Source organism: Gouania willdenowi, chromosome 17, assembly GCF_900634775.1.
Source record: "Gouania willdenowi chromosome 17, fGouWil2.1, whole genome shotgun sequence".
Taxonomy (NCBI): Eukaryota; Metazoa; Chordata; class Actinopteri; order Blenniiformes; family Gobiesocidae; genus Gouania; species Gouania willdenowi.
Genome location: NC_041060.1, coordinates 2,592,903 through 2,610,685, shown reverse-complemented (window position 1 = coordinate 2,610,685; position 17,783 = coordinate 2,592,903). Strand labels below are relative to the sequence as shown.

Genomic DNA, 17,783 nt, shown 5'->3' with positions numbered 1-17,783 from the left:
ATACTAAATTGGACCCAAAACACATCATCTCAACTTCCTGTGATTTAAAAAATAAAATGTCAAAGCAACAGAGCATTTTTTAATGTCTTTATTATTATAGCTGTTTTTTTCTCCTCACTAACAGGTTCACACAACGCTCTACACGCCATGGCATTATTCTCTTAAATAGTCTGAGCTCTCAAAGGAAAAAACAGTCAAATTATTTAGTTATAACTAATTAAAAAAATCTGTAGGGACAAGACGGCGAGCGGAGGGGGGGACACGTTGATAGGAGTCCTCATCTGGGGCTGTGGGTGGAGTCACGTCCAGCCCAGGTTTCACCGTGAAGACGGGGTCATGTTACCATTTAAAGAAAATCTGGGAACAAAGGACATAAGTGAGCACAACAAATGTAGGAAACGTATGGAGAATGTTGTGTAGATCACCTGCACACACTCTCCATCATGTGTGTGACGAGGCGGTCGGAGATTCCCGGACACGACTCCTCCGCTAGGTTAAAGGCATTCTCCAGTTCTTCGATGGCTCCGACGCCCCCGCCGCTCGCCCGACGCTTGTCTTTCAACTGATGGAGGAAATACTGTTAACACGCGACTGACATGTTTATTTTAACGTTAGGACTGAAATCGTCTTCTGAGAATTTTGAGATTGGCAAACATTTCAAAGTCAAAAGTCATTTCCTGGAACCTACCAAAATAAAAGCATCAAGAAAATGCTTACAATTGCTTTTCCTCTCAGCATATGAGCTGAACTAAGGTTTGCTTAATTTAAGTAAATCCATTAACTACGTTTATCATTAGCAAAAAATCCCTTTTAAATAACTTTTACCAAATAATATTCACAACAATGTTGTTGTATGTGTTTTTGTGGTCGTTTTTTAAGTCATTTTTTTTTTCTTTTCCTCAAAATTCTGGTGTTTTTAGGGCTTGTTTTGGGTCATTGTGTTTTTTTGTATATTTTACAGATTTTTTATGCACATTTGTGGTAATGTTTTGAAATTTCTATGTTTTTTGTAGATTTTTTTTTTCATAATTTTTTTTGTCCTTTGGTATCTTTTCCAGTTATTTTTGTGCATATCTGTTGTTCTTTTGAGCATTTTTCTGTTTTTGAAATCACTTATTTTCTTTTTCTCCCATTTCAAGTTTTTTTTATTTGCTTTGTTGTTATTTCTGTGTCATTTTGTGTATTTTTCTGTCATTTTGTGCGTTGACTTTGAGGGCCGCACAAAATTGACCAAGGGCCACATGTGGCCATGATTATGATTCCTACTTAAGATAAATATAAAGATTCTGATTGGACGGAAATGTTAAAATAACAGAATTTATCAACACTGAAATTATACAGGAGGCAAAGTTAGTTGTAATATATTTGTCATTAAGGCATTAAAACATGATCATTTATGACTTTTTAAATAGTTTAATATGTGTGTGTTTAATCCAATGATGCAGTTATTAACTAATCAGTTTAATATGGTTTAAAATGATTAACTGGGAACAGGCCGTACCTCTCTAAAGATGGGCGTTACCAAAGTGGACAAACACTGGGACTTGGGTTGTCTTTTCACTGAGTCTCCAGACTGGAATCAGGAAAAAACGTAGAATGTGAGACCGAAGTAAAGGAGGCGATTGATTGGCTGTTGGGTGATTGGATGTTTACCTGTGAGTCTGTGTGTGTGTAGCCTTTCTGTAGCTTGTTCATGGACGACGGTCTGACTGTGGGGAAGGTCCACATCGGACACTGGTCCACGTCTCCATCAGCATCCCTGAGGGACACAGTCCAACAATTCTAACATCTACAGTTTAATGAGCTTTTTTTAAAGAAGACACCAACATGTCGGAGTCGTCTGAGCTGGACTCCTCTCCGTGGCCCTCAGATTTCCAGCGACGGTAGCGATCGATCAGCTCCGTCAAATACGCCGTTTTCTTGGTGTAGCGCGTGATGAACTTGTGCTTCAGGAGTTCTTTGGCTGTCGGCCTCTGTGGAGGTGAAGAACAGGAGATAAAGAACTTAAAGAGAACCTGCAAACTCTATCAAAGATCATCTATAATACTAGAGGTTTAGACGGAGGAGTTACTCATTAAACCTGCACGTTCAGGAGACATTTTGCGCGGTACAGTCGTAGTAGGTGTTGTGACACAATCTGTGACCGGACAAAATGGTGATCCAGTCGGTCAGGTGGAGCCGCTGTAGGTGGCTGATTGTGTTTTCATAGTGGGAGTGTCACAAGATCAACTACGAGTCGTAGACAGGTGTTATGTTAAATTCTGTAGCCTGACAAAACGGTGCTCGCGGTCTCATGGTGTCCACGAGAAAACAACCACTATTTTGTCAGGTCACAGATTGTGTCACAACACCTACTTCAACTGTCCTGAGCATGACGGCGGCTAGCGTGTTTCATTAACACAGTCGGGCCGAGAACAAAAAGTGGCTTCTGCCATGGCAGTTCTTTTTTCTACCATATACAAAGTTTTTCTGCCATATACGAGTTTTTTTCTGCCATATACAAGTATTTTTCTGCCATATACGAGTATTTTTCTGCCATATACGAGTTTTTTTCTGTCATATACGAGTATTTTTCTGCCATATACAAGTTTTTTTCTGTCATATACAAGTTTTTTTCTGTCATATACGAGTTTTTTTCTGCCATATACAAGTTTTTTTCTGTCATATACAAGTTTTTTTCTGTCACATACGAGTTTTTTTCTGTCACATACGAGTTTTTTTCTGTCATATACGAGTTTTTTTCTGCCATATACGAGTTTTTTTTCTGTCATATACGAGTATTTTTCCTGCCATAAACCAGTTTCTTGTGGTATGCGACACATTGTCCCAGGGTCTCCTGGACTTTTAAAGAAAACAACTAGCTGGCTAAATTCAGGTCTTCCAAATTTCCGGGATCACGGAAAATGGACGGAAAAAAGGAAATTCACATTGTTCTGAAACAGAACCCAACATGACACGGAAATGCGTTTACTTACAAAGCGGGGCTCTTTATTTAGGCAGGCCTCCACAAACTCTTTGAAGGGTTTACTGTAGGGGCCGTCCAGGGTAGGGGGAGTGTTTTTAGGGATGAGGAAGAGGACCCTCATGGGGTGTAGGTCTGAGTTGGGGGGTTCTCCTTTGGCCAACTCTATGGCAGTGATTCCCAGGGACCAAATATCAGCCTGAGTGGCAGAGAAATGGTAGAAATGGTTAAATACGACATTAAATAACTACTGCATGATGAAACTAACTAACGTGAGCTCACCTTAAAGTCGTAGGCAGACTGTTTGATGACCTCGGGGGCCATCCAGAACGGCGTCCCCACAAACGTGTTCCTCTTAATCTGAGTGTCCGTCAGCTGACCTGCGACCCCGAAATCTGCCAGTTTCACGTCGCCCTGCTCTGACAGCAGCACGTTAGCAGCTAAAAAACACAGAATTAAAGAGATTTCAGTCAAATATCTGCTCATAGTTTACGTTGGACATTGAACGCATCACGTCTTAGTAGAATCCAGACACAAGTGAGGAATGTTGTGACGCTTTTGTGCATTTGTGGCACATTTAAAGTGTTGAATGATTCCTTGTGAGTTTTCCGCGTGACAGACGAACATCAGATGCTCCGAGGGAATTCTTCACTGTCACTGAAGCAAACACAACCTGCGTTAGACACGTGCACTGATCACTGCTCAGTGCTACACATACCAACACCAGCTTAATACTGGCTCACTTTTATATATTATCACCAACAATGTTTATATGAGTATTTCACTCTTTAAATGTTCAACCTTTTCAATCTATTGTTTAAATAACATCGATCACAAACTTAATTTCCCAGATTTACAATCTGTACGTTTTCATTTCCTACTTTTTCACTGAAAAAAAACTAAACTGAGATTAAATGAAAACTTAAAACGAATGAAATTTTCATTTAAAAAAATTAAAACATGGAAGGAATTTCTCTTCAACAAAAATTCAATAAAAATATTAAAAAAATATATCTGTCCCTACAGAGTCTAAATTTGATTAGTATTGAGAAAGAGGCGGGGACTGGTGTTACATGAGCCAATAAGAAGTGAAGTAGAAGTAATTTCACTCATTGAAATCCTCTACAGAGAGATTTGATGAACATCCTTTTGAATTTCATTGACTAAATCTAGAAAATAATAATAGTTGTTGTAGTTTTAGATATTTTTGTTCTGTTTTTATATACTTTTCTGTTAATTTTCGTCTTGTGCAACTTTTGGTTTATTTTTTCATTTCATATATTTGATTTTTTGAGTAGTTTTGTTGATCCTTTGTGTATTGTTTTGGGAATTTTTTTGTCATTTTGTTTTGTGAACATCTATTGGCATTTGATATATTTTTGTGTAATTTTTTGTTGTCCCTTTGCTTCTTTTTTGGCTTTTGTTGTCATTTTGTAAAATTCTGTTTTTTTTGGTGTGTTTTCCATTTACTTGTCTGTTCTTTTGCGTTTTTCCATTGTCAATATTATATATACATATATATATTTATTTTTTTGTGTGTTTTTCTGTTGACATTTTTTTCTCTTATTTTGTATATTTGTTTTGATTTTGTGAACTTCTATTGTCATTTTATATAATCTTATATATTTTTGTTGTCATTTTTGTGTATTTTTGTTGTCACTTTAGATTTTTTTTTATTATTTTTGTCATTTTTTTGTGTACATTTCTGTAATTTTTCCTAGTTGCCCATGTCTGATGTAAAAGGTGATAGCATATATATATATATATATATATATAGAAACTGCATCACAGCGACTTAGGAGAGCATAAAACCTATGGACAGTGAGGAATGAAATACTAAAATAACAGATAATATTGTTTATTTAACTTCTCACCTTTAATATCTCTGTGTATTTTCCTTTCCGAGTGCAGATACTCCAGCCCCTTCAGAATTTCCCTCAGTATCGTAGCGATGTACGTCTCTTCTAGAGGACCTGGACGAAGCTGCCATTAAATACAAACAGAAAACAACAGTTAGAAAACAGTAGATGACAAAAATAAACCAGACATGTTTTTACCAGATCTAAAGCCGATCCTCCACCTAAATACTCCATGATAATCCACAGCTTGGTGCCCTAATGGAGAGAAAACACCACGAGGAAGAAGAGATTTTAGGTGTGCGTGTTTACTTTGTGTATATAATTATAGCTTAGCGAGTGTTAAATCGTCTCCCACCTTCAGGTATGATCCAAAATATTTGGTAACAAAAGGACTGTCGCACTGGCTGAGCACGGTGATCTCCTGCTGGATGTCCTCGATCTCATCCTCGGCCTCCTCCAGGTCGATGATCTTAATGGCCACCACCTCCTTGGTGCGGTTGTTGATGCCTTTGTAAACTTCTCCAAACGAACCCTTCCCGATGCGTTCTTGTTTGGTGAAATATTCCTCAGGGTCCAGCCTGGTGGTGTTCTGGAGAACGTCATTATATATACGTCAGTGTTGTACAACCTTGGGAATTAAAATGGGGACGCCTGAAATGTCTAGTAATTGGTAAAAAACTTAGGTAAAATATGATTAATTATTATATGAATTGTTGTTATTTTTCCCAGTGCATACACACAATAAATATCAAACAAGTGTATCCTATATTTAAACTTTCTCAAATTTAAATCTGGTTCAAATAAAAATGCAGTATAAAAATATCTGAGGTGACGCAATTTTGAAAAATAAGGCTGAAATGTTGTGAATAAAGTTGAAATATAATGTAGAATAAACGAGGTGAATGTAGAAATGTCTAAAACCATGCTGACGAGGGCCAATTCACTAAATACAACAACAGTCTCCATCAAATCTGGCCCCAAACTTTACTGGTTTTTCCGTCTGAACAGATTCAGTTTTTGCTAATATCTCTAAAAAACTATCATATCGATACATTCGACAATAATAAAATCGTGATTAATCAATAATTATTTATGTATTTATTTTCACCACCCCAGTAACATTAGGGATCAAACTAAAAAAAAAAAAACAACTAATTGAATACAAATTTGTCACAAACTCAAGGAAATTTTACTTCCATTACTTTACATATAGGGCAGAATTTTTTTGAAATTGCTCATTTTTCTGCCTAAAATTTATTTGTGGCCCACTTGAGATCAAACTGGTCCGTATTTGGCCCTTGAACTAGAATATTTGTTTGACACCCCTGGTATAGAGTGAAATTAAAATACCCAAATTAGGACGACTCATTTAAAAAATATATATATATATATATGCAAATGGAAGTGTTTTATTTATATGTTATTGTGTAGTTGCATGTTTTCACTGTATATTTCATGTAATTTGAGTAATTGATATTCTTTTAGTGACAGCTGAACATTTTGTCCAGGAACTGCTGATGAAAAATATCCTTTTGACTAATTCTGGTAAATTTTCAGTATTGATTTTAATGTACACTGTCCCTGTTACATAAACCAATAAATGAAATAAATAACAAGATAACTTTTTTTTTTTTTTAATGTAAAAATACTCGATCTTTGGAGATTTAGTTATCAATTCATAATCGACAATAATGAATTTGCGATGAATCAATTTTTTTATAAATAATGTTTTATTAGCCCAATTACATTAGGGATCAAACTAATCTGAAAGCAAAAAAATAAAACAAAGATTGTACAATAATGTTTAATTTATGTTCTTATTAAAATGTTGAATCTCACTTTAGGGACATTTTATTTTATTTATTTTTAATTAAAATGTAAATAAATTCCAAAAAAAAGTGCTTTTTTTCTAGATGTTTCCTCCTTAAACAAACAAACATTGATGTTCTCAGTGTTCCCACCCTCCAGTTCTTAGAAAGCCTGACAGTAAATGGGACTCCAGACAGCTGGACCAGGACCAGGACCAGGACCAGGACTGTGACAGTGTGTGTGTACCTGGTTCTGCATGTCTCGAAGGTGTGCCATCTCCTCCTGACGGTCCACCAACAGTCAGAGCTCCTGGAGGTCTGGTCCTGGTCTAAAGACTAGGACTAGCACTAGCACTAGCAGGTTAGCTGTGAGGCTAACAGACAAACTGGATCAACACCCAATCCGCTGCTGCTTTAACGGGGCTGGAACTCCGAGCTCTGTTTTCGGCCTCCGAGTCCGACCAGAGGACCGAACAGCCCCGGTAAACACCGGCTACACACCCGCACACCCCATGTGTGTCAGCGACGACGTCTGGAAGAAAAAAATCCTCTCATTCCGTGGATTAATATTTAATTCATTCCAATGAGCCTTTAGCCTGTTGTTCATATGAAGCTTTGAAGGCGACAAAATAATGGCCCGGACCTAGCGCGCATGCGCGTTGTTTGCGACGCCGTTAGAAAGTGGAGAATTGTGGGAGTTGTATTTGTAAAGTTTCAGACCAGCACAGGATCCCGTTAAATCCAGTTTTCTATTTGATTAAACATTTTATAATCTAATGATATTATATAACAGAGTTTTAGGGCCACATTGAGAGAAAAAAACGAAGAAAAAAAAACCTAAATTTGTTAGAAAAAAATAAAGTATTATGATTAAAAAAACAAAACATAATACTACAATGAAAATGCCAAAAAGTCATAATATTTATAATGTTTATTTTTTTTTAAATATTATAATATAATATTTATTTTATGTATTTTTATTTATTATATTTTTATGAATTGAAAAAGTTATTTCCATAGTAACTTTTTAAATATGGCTAGTAGGGCTGTCCCGATACAACTTTTTTGATTCTGATAGAACAGAATAGAATAGAATAGAATAGAATAGAATAGAATAGAATATTCCTTTATTGATCTCCAGAGGGGAAATTCCCTTTTGCAGCAACATAATAATACAAGAGTCGACAGTAGAAACAAAAATGTATATTTACATAGATAATAGTGCAAAGAATGGAGAGTTGTAGGTCAGACATTAATTAGATAAAAAACAACATTCAACAAAAACTAAAATTAACAAGTTAATTAAATAAAATTAATAGTAATAATGACGCAAATAAATACATACGTTTACAAAACCAAAATGTGCAAATGACACAATGCAGACGTTGCGTCTTTAAGTAGTGACACATACATACTTTTATTACTTATTTTGTTGTGCAGAATGTTTGAGAAGGCATAAGTGATATCACTCAAACAGAGAACAATAGTCAGCAACAGTGGGGGGTTAACATGTCTGTAACCAATGGGTTACAGACATGTTAACCTTAAACAGAAGAATATCCAGAATATTTAAAAATTGAAATAAATAATAAACAATAAACTAGAAGACCCTGGAAGAATAACCTTAATAAATCCAATAATAACAAATTAGAATAGAATAGAATAGACCTTTATTGATACCCACACATAATAAAAGAACAGAAAATAAGAACAAACAAAAAAAACCAACATGGGATAATAGTGCAAGATATAAGACTGAGGACATACATAAAAAAATTTAAAAAAATTATAATAATTAAAAAAAAAACACACACAAAAAAACCCACAACAAATTATTACACAATTTATCTAATATCAGAGATCGATATCCGACTGATATCCAACATCAATATTGGATCGTGTCACCCGTAATGTGCGGAGTTGAATTCAAATAAAGGCATTGTTATTTTTATAACAGTTATTATTTTTTTTTTTGGTTTTTTTTTTCCTTTCCAAAAATTGCCATATCATATTGTATCGTATTGTATCGTGAACTCAGTGTATTGTCCCACCTCTAATCAATTCACATCTATCTATCTATCAATACAGCAAAGAACCTCTGTCTGTCTGTCTGTCTGTCTGTCTGTATGTGTGTCTGTCTGTGTGTGTGTTCCTCAAATAACTGATCAGACTGACCTGAGACTTTCAACATGGCTGCTGCTTCATTCAAGGGTGTTTGAACTATAACAATACCGTTCATAAATTATTTCATAAAATTGTCTTAAATGCAGCTTTGCAGAACAGCTCAATGTTGACAGGTAGTCATGGTAACTCTCTCTAGAGAGAACTCAGCTCTCTAACTCTCTAAACAGCTCTGGCCTATATTACAGTGCTAAATATTAAACCTCCCACTTTTCTTTAACAGTACATACTTCCTACGGGCACTGCACTAGTTGAATTCATACATTTAGCATGGCTGTGTAATTTGCCTTACAGCATTGTGTTGTTGATTAATTCAAAACATCATAAATTGTATTAATTAATTAATTAAACTATTAATTAAACTATTTTATCACACACGGGACTTGTTGAATTGGGTTTGTTCGTTTTCTTACCTTGGTACTACCGGTAGGGGCGGGTTTGTCTGTTAGCTCCGCCCCGCCGGGCGCACCGGGTGATTACCAGTGGCGGCTCCTGTCGGTGGTGGTTCTGTCTGTAACTGGCACTGGTTCACACTGTGACACCTGCCCTCAATGACGCTGTGAAACTGGGGTGGACAAACTGAACGGTGAGTGTCCTTCATGTCAGTTATGATTCTAGTCCGGCTCTGTTTAAACCTGTCGGTGTGTGTTTGTTTAGCTGCAAAGATAAGCTAGCTGTTGATACAATCTACATTAGCAGCTACATGCTAACACACAGTGCCCAGACATGGCGTCCTAACGCGATTTCATTCAGTGACATTGAACAGCTGCACCTCAGTTTCTGTGTTATATAATGTCAGTCAACACAGAGTAAGGTGCTTTATCTAATATATATTTTTTAAGACGCGAATAGTATTGATTTATCAGCTTCAATTGGATCTTTAGTTTGCATCCTTAAAATGAGAACCAAAATGATCATCTACATTACAAAGTGCTCCTACAAAGCTGGTAGCATCTATCTATCTATCTATCTATCTATCTATCTATCTATCTATCTATCTATCAAGCTGTCTGTGTGTGTGTTCCTCAAATATCTCTGTGAATCAGGCTCAGATTGGCCTGAGACTTTCAACATGGCTGCTGCTGCTTGGTTCAAGGGTGTTTGAACTGCAATGATACAGCTCATAAATTATTTCATAAAATTGCCTTAAATGCAGCTTTGCCGAACAGCTCAATGTTGACAGGTAGTCATGATAAATTGAAAGCTGTGTAGAATCTACAGGAGCATGTGTGAATGTTTGATTTAGAATTAAATTTGCATTAGGAATTAAGTGTTTATAAGCTCATTTTAAAGAGGATTTAACTTTTATTCTGAATTAAAGAGGAATTAAAGCTCCCATGTAAACCATCCATGAAAAAGCTACTGAATCTCCCACTTTTCTATAGCAAGACAAACTTCCTACAAACACTTCACTAGTAGCTCAAATACAGAAATTATAACTAAGCTATAGATGGGTGACTTTGGTCACATTTTGTGTTTTCGTTGTCCTTTTAAGTTCACTTATAATTTTGTGTATTTCTCCTGTTGTTTTGTGTGTTTTGAATAGTTGTTGTTCTTGTTTTGAAAAAAAATCTGTATTTTGTCGTTTATTTCTTGTGTTTTTGTTGTCCTTTTAGGTTTTATTATACTCTTGTGATTTTGAGTTTTTTTTTGTTGGCCTTTTAAATGTTCTCATTATTATTTGGTGTATTATTTCAGTTTTTAGTCCTTTTTGCACTTGTTTTGTAATTTTTTCTGTAATTTGTACTTATTTTGTGTATTTTTGTTTTGCTTTTAAGTTTTTTTAATTATAATTTTGTGTATTTTTCCTGTTGTATTTTTGTGTTGAGTCATTTCTGTGTATTTTTGTTGTTGTTTTAATAAATCTTTCTCTATTTTATAGTCATTTTGAGTGTTTTTGTTATTCTTTTAAGTGTTATTATTTTTTTACTGTATTTTTGTTTCGTTTTTATCTCGTTTTCAACATTATTTTGTATTTTGTAGTCATTTTTTAGATTTTTGTTGTCCTTTAGGTTTTCTTATTATAATTTTCTGTATTTTTCCTGTTGTTTTGTGTGTGAAGAGTCCTTTTTTTTCTCGTTTTATACATTTTTAAAGTGTGGTAGCTGTTGAATGTGCTGTGACTGTCTTTCAGTATTCAGTGAACCTGCTCTGGAACCTTCCGTGATCTCTGACTTGCTTTCACTTTGAAACAACTGTGAAGTATTTCGTTTCAGAATGTTTACTTTGTACTAATTATTTCTTATCACAGTCCCAGCTTTTAATTCACTGAGCTTTTAAGGGCAGTTCATTCCTTCACTAGTGTTTATTAAGACCGCCTGGATGCTTAGAGGCTAGGTTTTATACACTTTATTAATACGTTTAAAGGCTGACTCTGGGATCCAGAGTTCTTTCTAGAATGTTTGACATGTTTCCTTTTGTGTATTTTCAGGCTGGATGAGTGAACCAAACTTCTTCTCTCCACCCGCGGAGGTGGCAGAGATGAACCGCATCCATTATGAGTTGGAGTACACAGAGGGCATCAGCCAGCGGATGCGGATCCCAGAGACCCTCAAAGTGGCCTCGGAGAATCGCACAGGATCCATTTCTCTCCAGGAACCCTTTCTACCAGCCGCGACTCTCATGCAAGTTCCAGAGAGGATCATCGTTGCAGGTAAGAACTCAGGGAATTATGCTGTGTGTGGACCCCAAAGCAAACACGCAATGACAATGAATATACACAAAACCAAAGTGGCAAAATGGCCAATGAAAAAAAAAATGATTCCCATATAAAACAAACAAAAACACAAAAATAATTCGGAAAAACATACAGAATGACAGAAAAACACACAAAAAAGCCTAACAAAATACACAAAATGGCAACAAAAACACAAAACTAATATGCAAAATAGTAACAAAAGCACAAAAAATGACTCCAAAAACACATTGACAATAAAAAAAATACAAAATGACCCCCCAAAAAAAAGCAAAATTACAGAAATATGCAAAATAACTACAAATATATAACAAACACTAAACAATAATACACAAAGGGCCTATACTATGAAGCTCGATTACCTCTTATTGTGCTAAATTCCAGGATTTAATCAGTGTGTGCTGGACTGCAAAGCTGGCTAATGTCTTACGGAGCTAAATCACCATGGTAACTTAGGCTGAACGACTAGCCTGGTCGGGACCAGGTTTTGTTTTGGATAAGATCTTAGCAAGTACTAAAGTCCCGCCTCCTGACCAATCAGATTTTTTAGAAACCAACCTGTCAAATAAAAGGAGGATCATTGTGAACACGTCTCTGTGTGGATCGGATGTGACACTGACAGGAGAGAGAATATTTAGACATTGACATCCTATGGGAAATATAGAGATTTATATTTGATGTACTGATAAAATAAGTCAGCTGATAAAGCCTGCGTGCATCGGGCACTTTCAGACCGATAAATAAATGCATTCATTCATTCATGTACTCTGGGGTGATGCAAAGCGCTTCAGTCTTGTAAGATAATCTAAATTATAAATATTTTTCACCTTATGATTTAGGCTGATTTGTATGAACGCAGCATCAGAAACACAGACAAGGTAAAAGAGAAAGTGAAACTGATCAGAATGTCTGTTTATTCTCTGTTTATAATCTCTTTACTTTAAGTATTAACACTCATCAATTCCTGCATCAATTACTTTCTGCTTTTTCTGCATCAACAGTGTTGATTTTGGTCTGAATTATGGATTTTAATTCTTCATGTTTTGAAAGAATTATTCCTCAATTGTGACATTCTATTATTACCAATCACACACAATCCGTGTGTGGTTGGTAATAATAGATCACACACAATCCGTGTGTGATTGGTCTGACGCTGTTATATCAACCTCTGTCACTAGAGCGCGCCGGTTAACCAGACTGAAATCAACATGTTTAACTCAGCGTGTTGTGATCGTGCGTCATAGGACAGCTTCTGTCTGACAGGGAATGTGTGGTTAGGTGAAGCCCGCTAACGGTGATCAATCCAGGATATAATTATCTAGCTTCATAGCATAGGGCCTTAATGATAACAAACACAAAACAATAATACACAAAATGGCCATAAAAACACAAAGAATTACACCAAAAACATGCAAAACAACAAAAATGCAAAAAATTATTCCAAAAAATGACAACAAAAACACACAAAAGAAAATACACTAAAGGGCAAAACAAATACACAAAATGACTGCAAAATTCCAGAAATATACAAAACAATAGAAAAACATAAAAGCACAACAAAATACACAAAATGATAACAAAAACATACAAAACGACTCCAGAAAGAAATGAAATTACAGAAATATGCCACAATATCTACAAAAATACACAAATGGATAACAAGTACAAAACAATAATACACAAAATGGCTAACTAAACTAAAGTGTACCAAATTACAGAAATATACAAAATAACGCATTACTTTGTATTGGGCTGTGTCCAGTGACTTACTTTCGTGTATTTAAATAAAGTTGTATTGAAGTGTGATGTTTTCCTCATGTTGTGTGCAGGGGACGAAGGGGACCCTAGATTCACTCGTCCAATAGATCTGGACCTGATCCAGTCCATCCCAGCTGTGGACATGCTGTCCATGAAGGCCCCACCCACTGTCCTCACCCTATCAGAGCAGCCTCTCGACTCTCTGGAAACAGATCAAAGTGCAAACGCTCACGGCAACCCAGGCCCACCAGTGAGTATTCTCAGTTTCTGATTGGATGGATCACATAGTTTGGCTTTAGAGTCATCGTTTCTTCTTCTTCCGTTAATCCCAGACCAGCTCTCACACTCGATCTCGACGTGAACGCAGCACGAGCGACAACGTCTCTGCTCGGAGTCACATGAGGAGAAGTGACGTTAGGTATAAGGACAAAAAGATCAAAAACTTCTGATTTTCTTTCACTCTACAATGTTTGATAAAACCTGTTCTTTGGTTCTGTTTGCCAGTATATCCCCCTCCCCTTCTGCCCCCCCAATCCGGATATGTCCCCCCCTGTGTTCTCCTGAGGACGCACGCATCAACCTGTTCACAGCTGCAGGTTTGCTGTCCTACATCCAGTCCACCACACGACGAGCCTACCAGCAGGTCCTGGACGTTCTGGACGACAGCCACCGCAGGTTATTATGATCCTTTTGTCCAACAATAGAAAAGGACATTTTTGTCGGGATGGAGGTGTTTTTAGGGCATTAGTAACCATCTGTTAATGACTTTATTTTGATGTTTGTCACTAATTATTGACGGCTCTTCAAAATGCATTTTGTCTTTCATTCACAAAGAAATCCCAGATTTTTGGCTCTTTAATGTCCCCGTTTAGTAGTGCTTGTCTTTTTTTTACTTTAAACTAATGCTGGGAAATGATTTCGTTAATTTTAATGAATTAATTACTGAAAAAACATACAAAAAAATGCAATTTAAACTTTTTTTTTTTTTTGCACTCCAAACAGTGCGACACCTTTCTTTAAATGACCACTTTATCCTAGAAATATTACGACTTTAATCTCAAAATATTGCAATTTTATTAAATTACAACCCTATTTTATTATGAAATTACAACTTTGTTCTAGAAATATTACAATTTTAATCTTGAAATATTATGACTTTAATCTCATAAAATTACGATTTTATTAAATGACAGCTTTATTCTCATAAGATTACAACTTTTTTCTCAAAATATTATGACTATTCTCATAAAATTACAATTTTATTAAATTACAACTTTATTATCATAAAATTACAACTTTGTTTTAGAAATATTACGACTTTAATCTTGAAACATTGACTTTAATCTCATATAATCATGATTTTATAAAGATACAACTTTATTTTCATAAAATTGCGACTTTATTCTCAAAATATTATGACTTTATTCTCGTACTTCCCAGATTTTTTAATTTAATTTTAATGTGACGCCATTGTATTTATTGTTTTTTCATTGATTCAGTCGTTAAATCCATTTAAAAACATTGCTTCCCGTGTCAAATATTTCTAGGGGAATAATTTATTATAAAGTCTCTAATTAATTCAATAGATTTTTTAATCTAGTCCCAGCACTCTCTTTGTTGTTGTCTATATTTTTTTACTGAAGTTGAATTGAATGTACACAGGACACACCTGGACTTGACCTTGGAGATGAACTTGGAAGAATCTGGTCTGGTCGACGCCTCCTCGCTTCGGAGACAGGTAACGTGTCCCAAACGTTTGTTGTTTTGTTTTGTTTTTTATCTTAATTCCTCAGGATTTTTATGGTTATGTCAGGTTTTGGTGAAATCATTACTTGCTTTTTTTCTTCTTCTTTTTTTTTTTTTAGATAGTGAAGCTGAACCGACGTCTGCAGTTACTGGAGGAGGAAAACAAGGAGCGAGCCAGGAGAGAGATGATCCTCTATTCTGCTACTGTAGCTTTCTGGCTTATCAACACCTGGGTCTGGATCCGCCGCTAAAACAGGATAGAAGGATAGAAAGAAAGCATTAAACTATTATCCATCAGTTTTCAAACAACAAAACATAAAAAACACAGCAGCGACAGTTTTCTTTGAAATTCGACTTTAAAGTTTAAATTAGTCACACCGGATACAGTAATACCTCATGATTCATGAAATTACTTAATCCAAGCTGAATGGTGTTAAGTTAATGTGGATCCATTAATTTACAGAAGCAACACAAGCACAACAACGTTCTGAAGCACTTCAATAAATGCATAAGTAAATATTTTCATAATATTTCCAGCAAGTTCATTTTGTTGTCTTTTTAAATGATATTTCAAGGTTTTCTTTTATTCAGACAACTTTTTTCAGGAAATTTACTTTGATCTCCCGACATGTTTTGACTGTCAACTGCCAGTCTTCCTCAGTGGCGTCTGCCGATCACATTGATGTGTCCTTTGATTAGTTTTTTTCTGGGCGTGGCAACTTGACAGTTTTGTCCGCACACATCAAAGCACATCAAAGGACACACCAAAGCGATCAGCCAGGCGCCTATGAGGATGAATGACAGTCAAAACATGTCGGGAGATCAAAGTAAATTTCCTGAATAAAAGAAAACCTTAAAATATTACTAATCGTTTTGAGACGTCCAACTTGTACATTTTTTTCAAGAAATTAACTTTTGTCTCAACCTGTTTCAACTGTCAACTACCAGTCTTCCTCAGAGGCATCTTCTGGTCGCTTTGATGTGTCCTCGTGAGTTCTTTCTGGGCGCGGCCAACCTGACAGTTTTGTCCGCACACAACAGAGGACATCAAAGGGGACATCAAAGCAATTAGCAGACACCTATGAGGAAGACTAGCAGGTGACAGTCAAAAACGGTCAGGAGATCAAAATAAATTTCCTGAATAAAAGAAAACCTTCACATATTACCAAACATTTTTGTTTTCAGATGTCCAACCTGCAACCTGTTTTTGGGAAATTAACTTTGATCTCCTACATGTTTTGGCTGTCAACTGCCAGTCTTCCTCAGAGGTGTTTGCTTATCCTTATGAGTTTTTTTGTGGGGTGGCCGACTTGACAGTTTTGTCCACACATCAAAGCGATTAGCGGACACCTATGAGGAAGACTGGCAGTTGACACTTGTAAGATGTCTGCATATCAAAGTAAACTTCCTGAAAAAAGTTCCCTGAATAAAAGAAAACCTAAACATAGTACCAAACATTTTAGTTTTCAGACGTCAAACCTACAGCTCAGCGTTACATCTACTCTGCTCATTTCTGCACTGAATGTTGTTTCTGCTCCAACCAGGGTTAGAACTTTTGAGATTATTATTATTTTTTTTAAAGTTTTCTGTCTGGGATTCCACAAAGCAGGTGTGTGTTCTAAGATTAACTGCTGTGAATAACTCTGGCATGGTCTTGGTTTTTGTGCTGAGAAGGGTTTAAATACCACACAGCCAATAGGAATTACATTGTTTATATTCTGTTTTTAAATCTCTGAACCCCCTAAAAAATGTGATTGTTGGCATAAACATGTGTAGGGAATGCTGTTTAGAGCCAGAGCAGCATTGATGGGACCAAACCTCAGACCTGATGTTAATCTACGTCGGCCTGTGATTGTTTAAAGTGTCAAAATACAAGGATTACATCTATAGATGCCATATGTTCTCTGGTTTACCCTTGGATCAAACATCCAGTAATGATAACAGAGCCTGCTGTTAATTTACTGTCATTTTCCTAGAAATGTTAATATCTGTTAAACCTGTGAATTTTTCTACTTTTTTTTTTAGTTTTGATGAAAATATGTTTAGCATAAACTTTATTATTATTTAGGTATAGTGCATTTTCTGTCACATATTTTGTTATGGAAGACCATTCCTGACAGTTTGCAAAAAAAAGAAAGAAAAACTAGGAAAGGAAAAATAATTTAAAAAAAAAATCTAAGTCATAAATATGAGCTAATCTATTATACTATTTCTTAATTGTCACTTAGTATCTCATATTTATGACTTAGATTTTTTTGTTTTTTTTCCTACAGTTCTAATTATGAGTTACTAACTCATAATTATTATACGTATGATATTGTAGCTCATAATTAAGTCATATTTACAAGATACTAAGTCCTAATTATGTGATAATTAGTATCTCATAATTATCACTTAAATTTTTTGTAATCATTTTACTTTTTCTACTTTTTTTTTTTTTTTACCGTTGGGAATGGTCTTCCATAGTTTGTTGTCAATATATTGCATTGAAAAAAAAAAGATTTTATACATTATTAAAAAGTGATGTAGAAGATCTTTTTGGGTGAAGGTGCATGTGGAAATATTTACAAAAAAAGGAAACAGAATATTTTTTAATTTATTGTTTGTATGTACATTAGAGATCTACTGAGCACATGTGTATATAAATAAAACCCAGTGGTCGCCTTATATTTATGTGGCTGTATGTATCTGTTCTATGTATTTGTTTATACTGGATGTATTTGAACAAATAAAGTGCATGTTGTTCACATCATGTGTGCAGTAGTGGCCTCTGC

At 35.5% G+C, this 17,783-nt stretch overlaps 2 protein-coding genes across 2 annotated transcripts; one reads left to right on the top strand and one right to left on the bottom strand.

Moving 5' to 3' along the window:
- Positions 1-73: 73 nt before the first annotated feature.
- On the bottom strand, positions 74-7,289 carry stk25b (serine/threonine kinase 25b). Its single transcript, XM_028473618.1, has 11 exons — positions 6,877-7,289; positions 5,177-5,410; positions 5,020-5,076; positions 4,837-4,945; positions 3,245-3,402; positions 2,976-3,161; positions 1,828-1,973; positions 1,654-1,759; positions 1,502-1,573; positions 426-562; positions 74-357 (listed from the first exon to the last, which is right to left on the bottom strand). The coding sequence occupies exons 1-11, from the start codon at positions 6,904-6,906 to the stop codon at positions 318-320; spliced, it is 1,275 nt and encodes a 424-aa protein (XP_028329419.1). The 5' UTR covers positions 6,907-7,289; the 3' UTR covers positions 74-317.
- A 1,970-nt stretch (positions 7,290-9,259) lies between these two features.
- Positions 9,260-15,310, top strand: LOC114479251 (mitochondrial fission factor homolog A-like). The gene is made up of 7 exons (XM_028472828.1): positions 9,260-9,396; positions 11,242-11,463; positions 13,335-13,513; positions 13,596-13,681; positions 13,768-13,938; positions 14,926-15,001; positions 15,129-15,310. Exons 2-7 carry the CDS (start codon positions 11,247-11,249, stop codon positions 15,258-15,260), a joined length of 861 nt encoding a protein of 286 aa, XP_028328629.1. The 5' UTR covers positions 9,260-9,396; positions 11,242-11,246; the 3' UTR covers positions 15,261-15,310.
- The last annotated feature ends 2,473 nt before the right edge of the window (positions 15,311-17,783 follow it).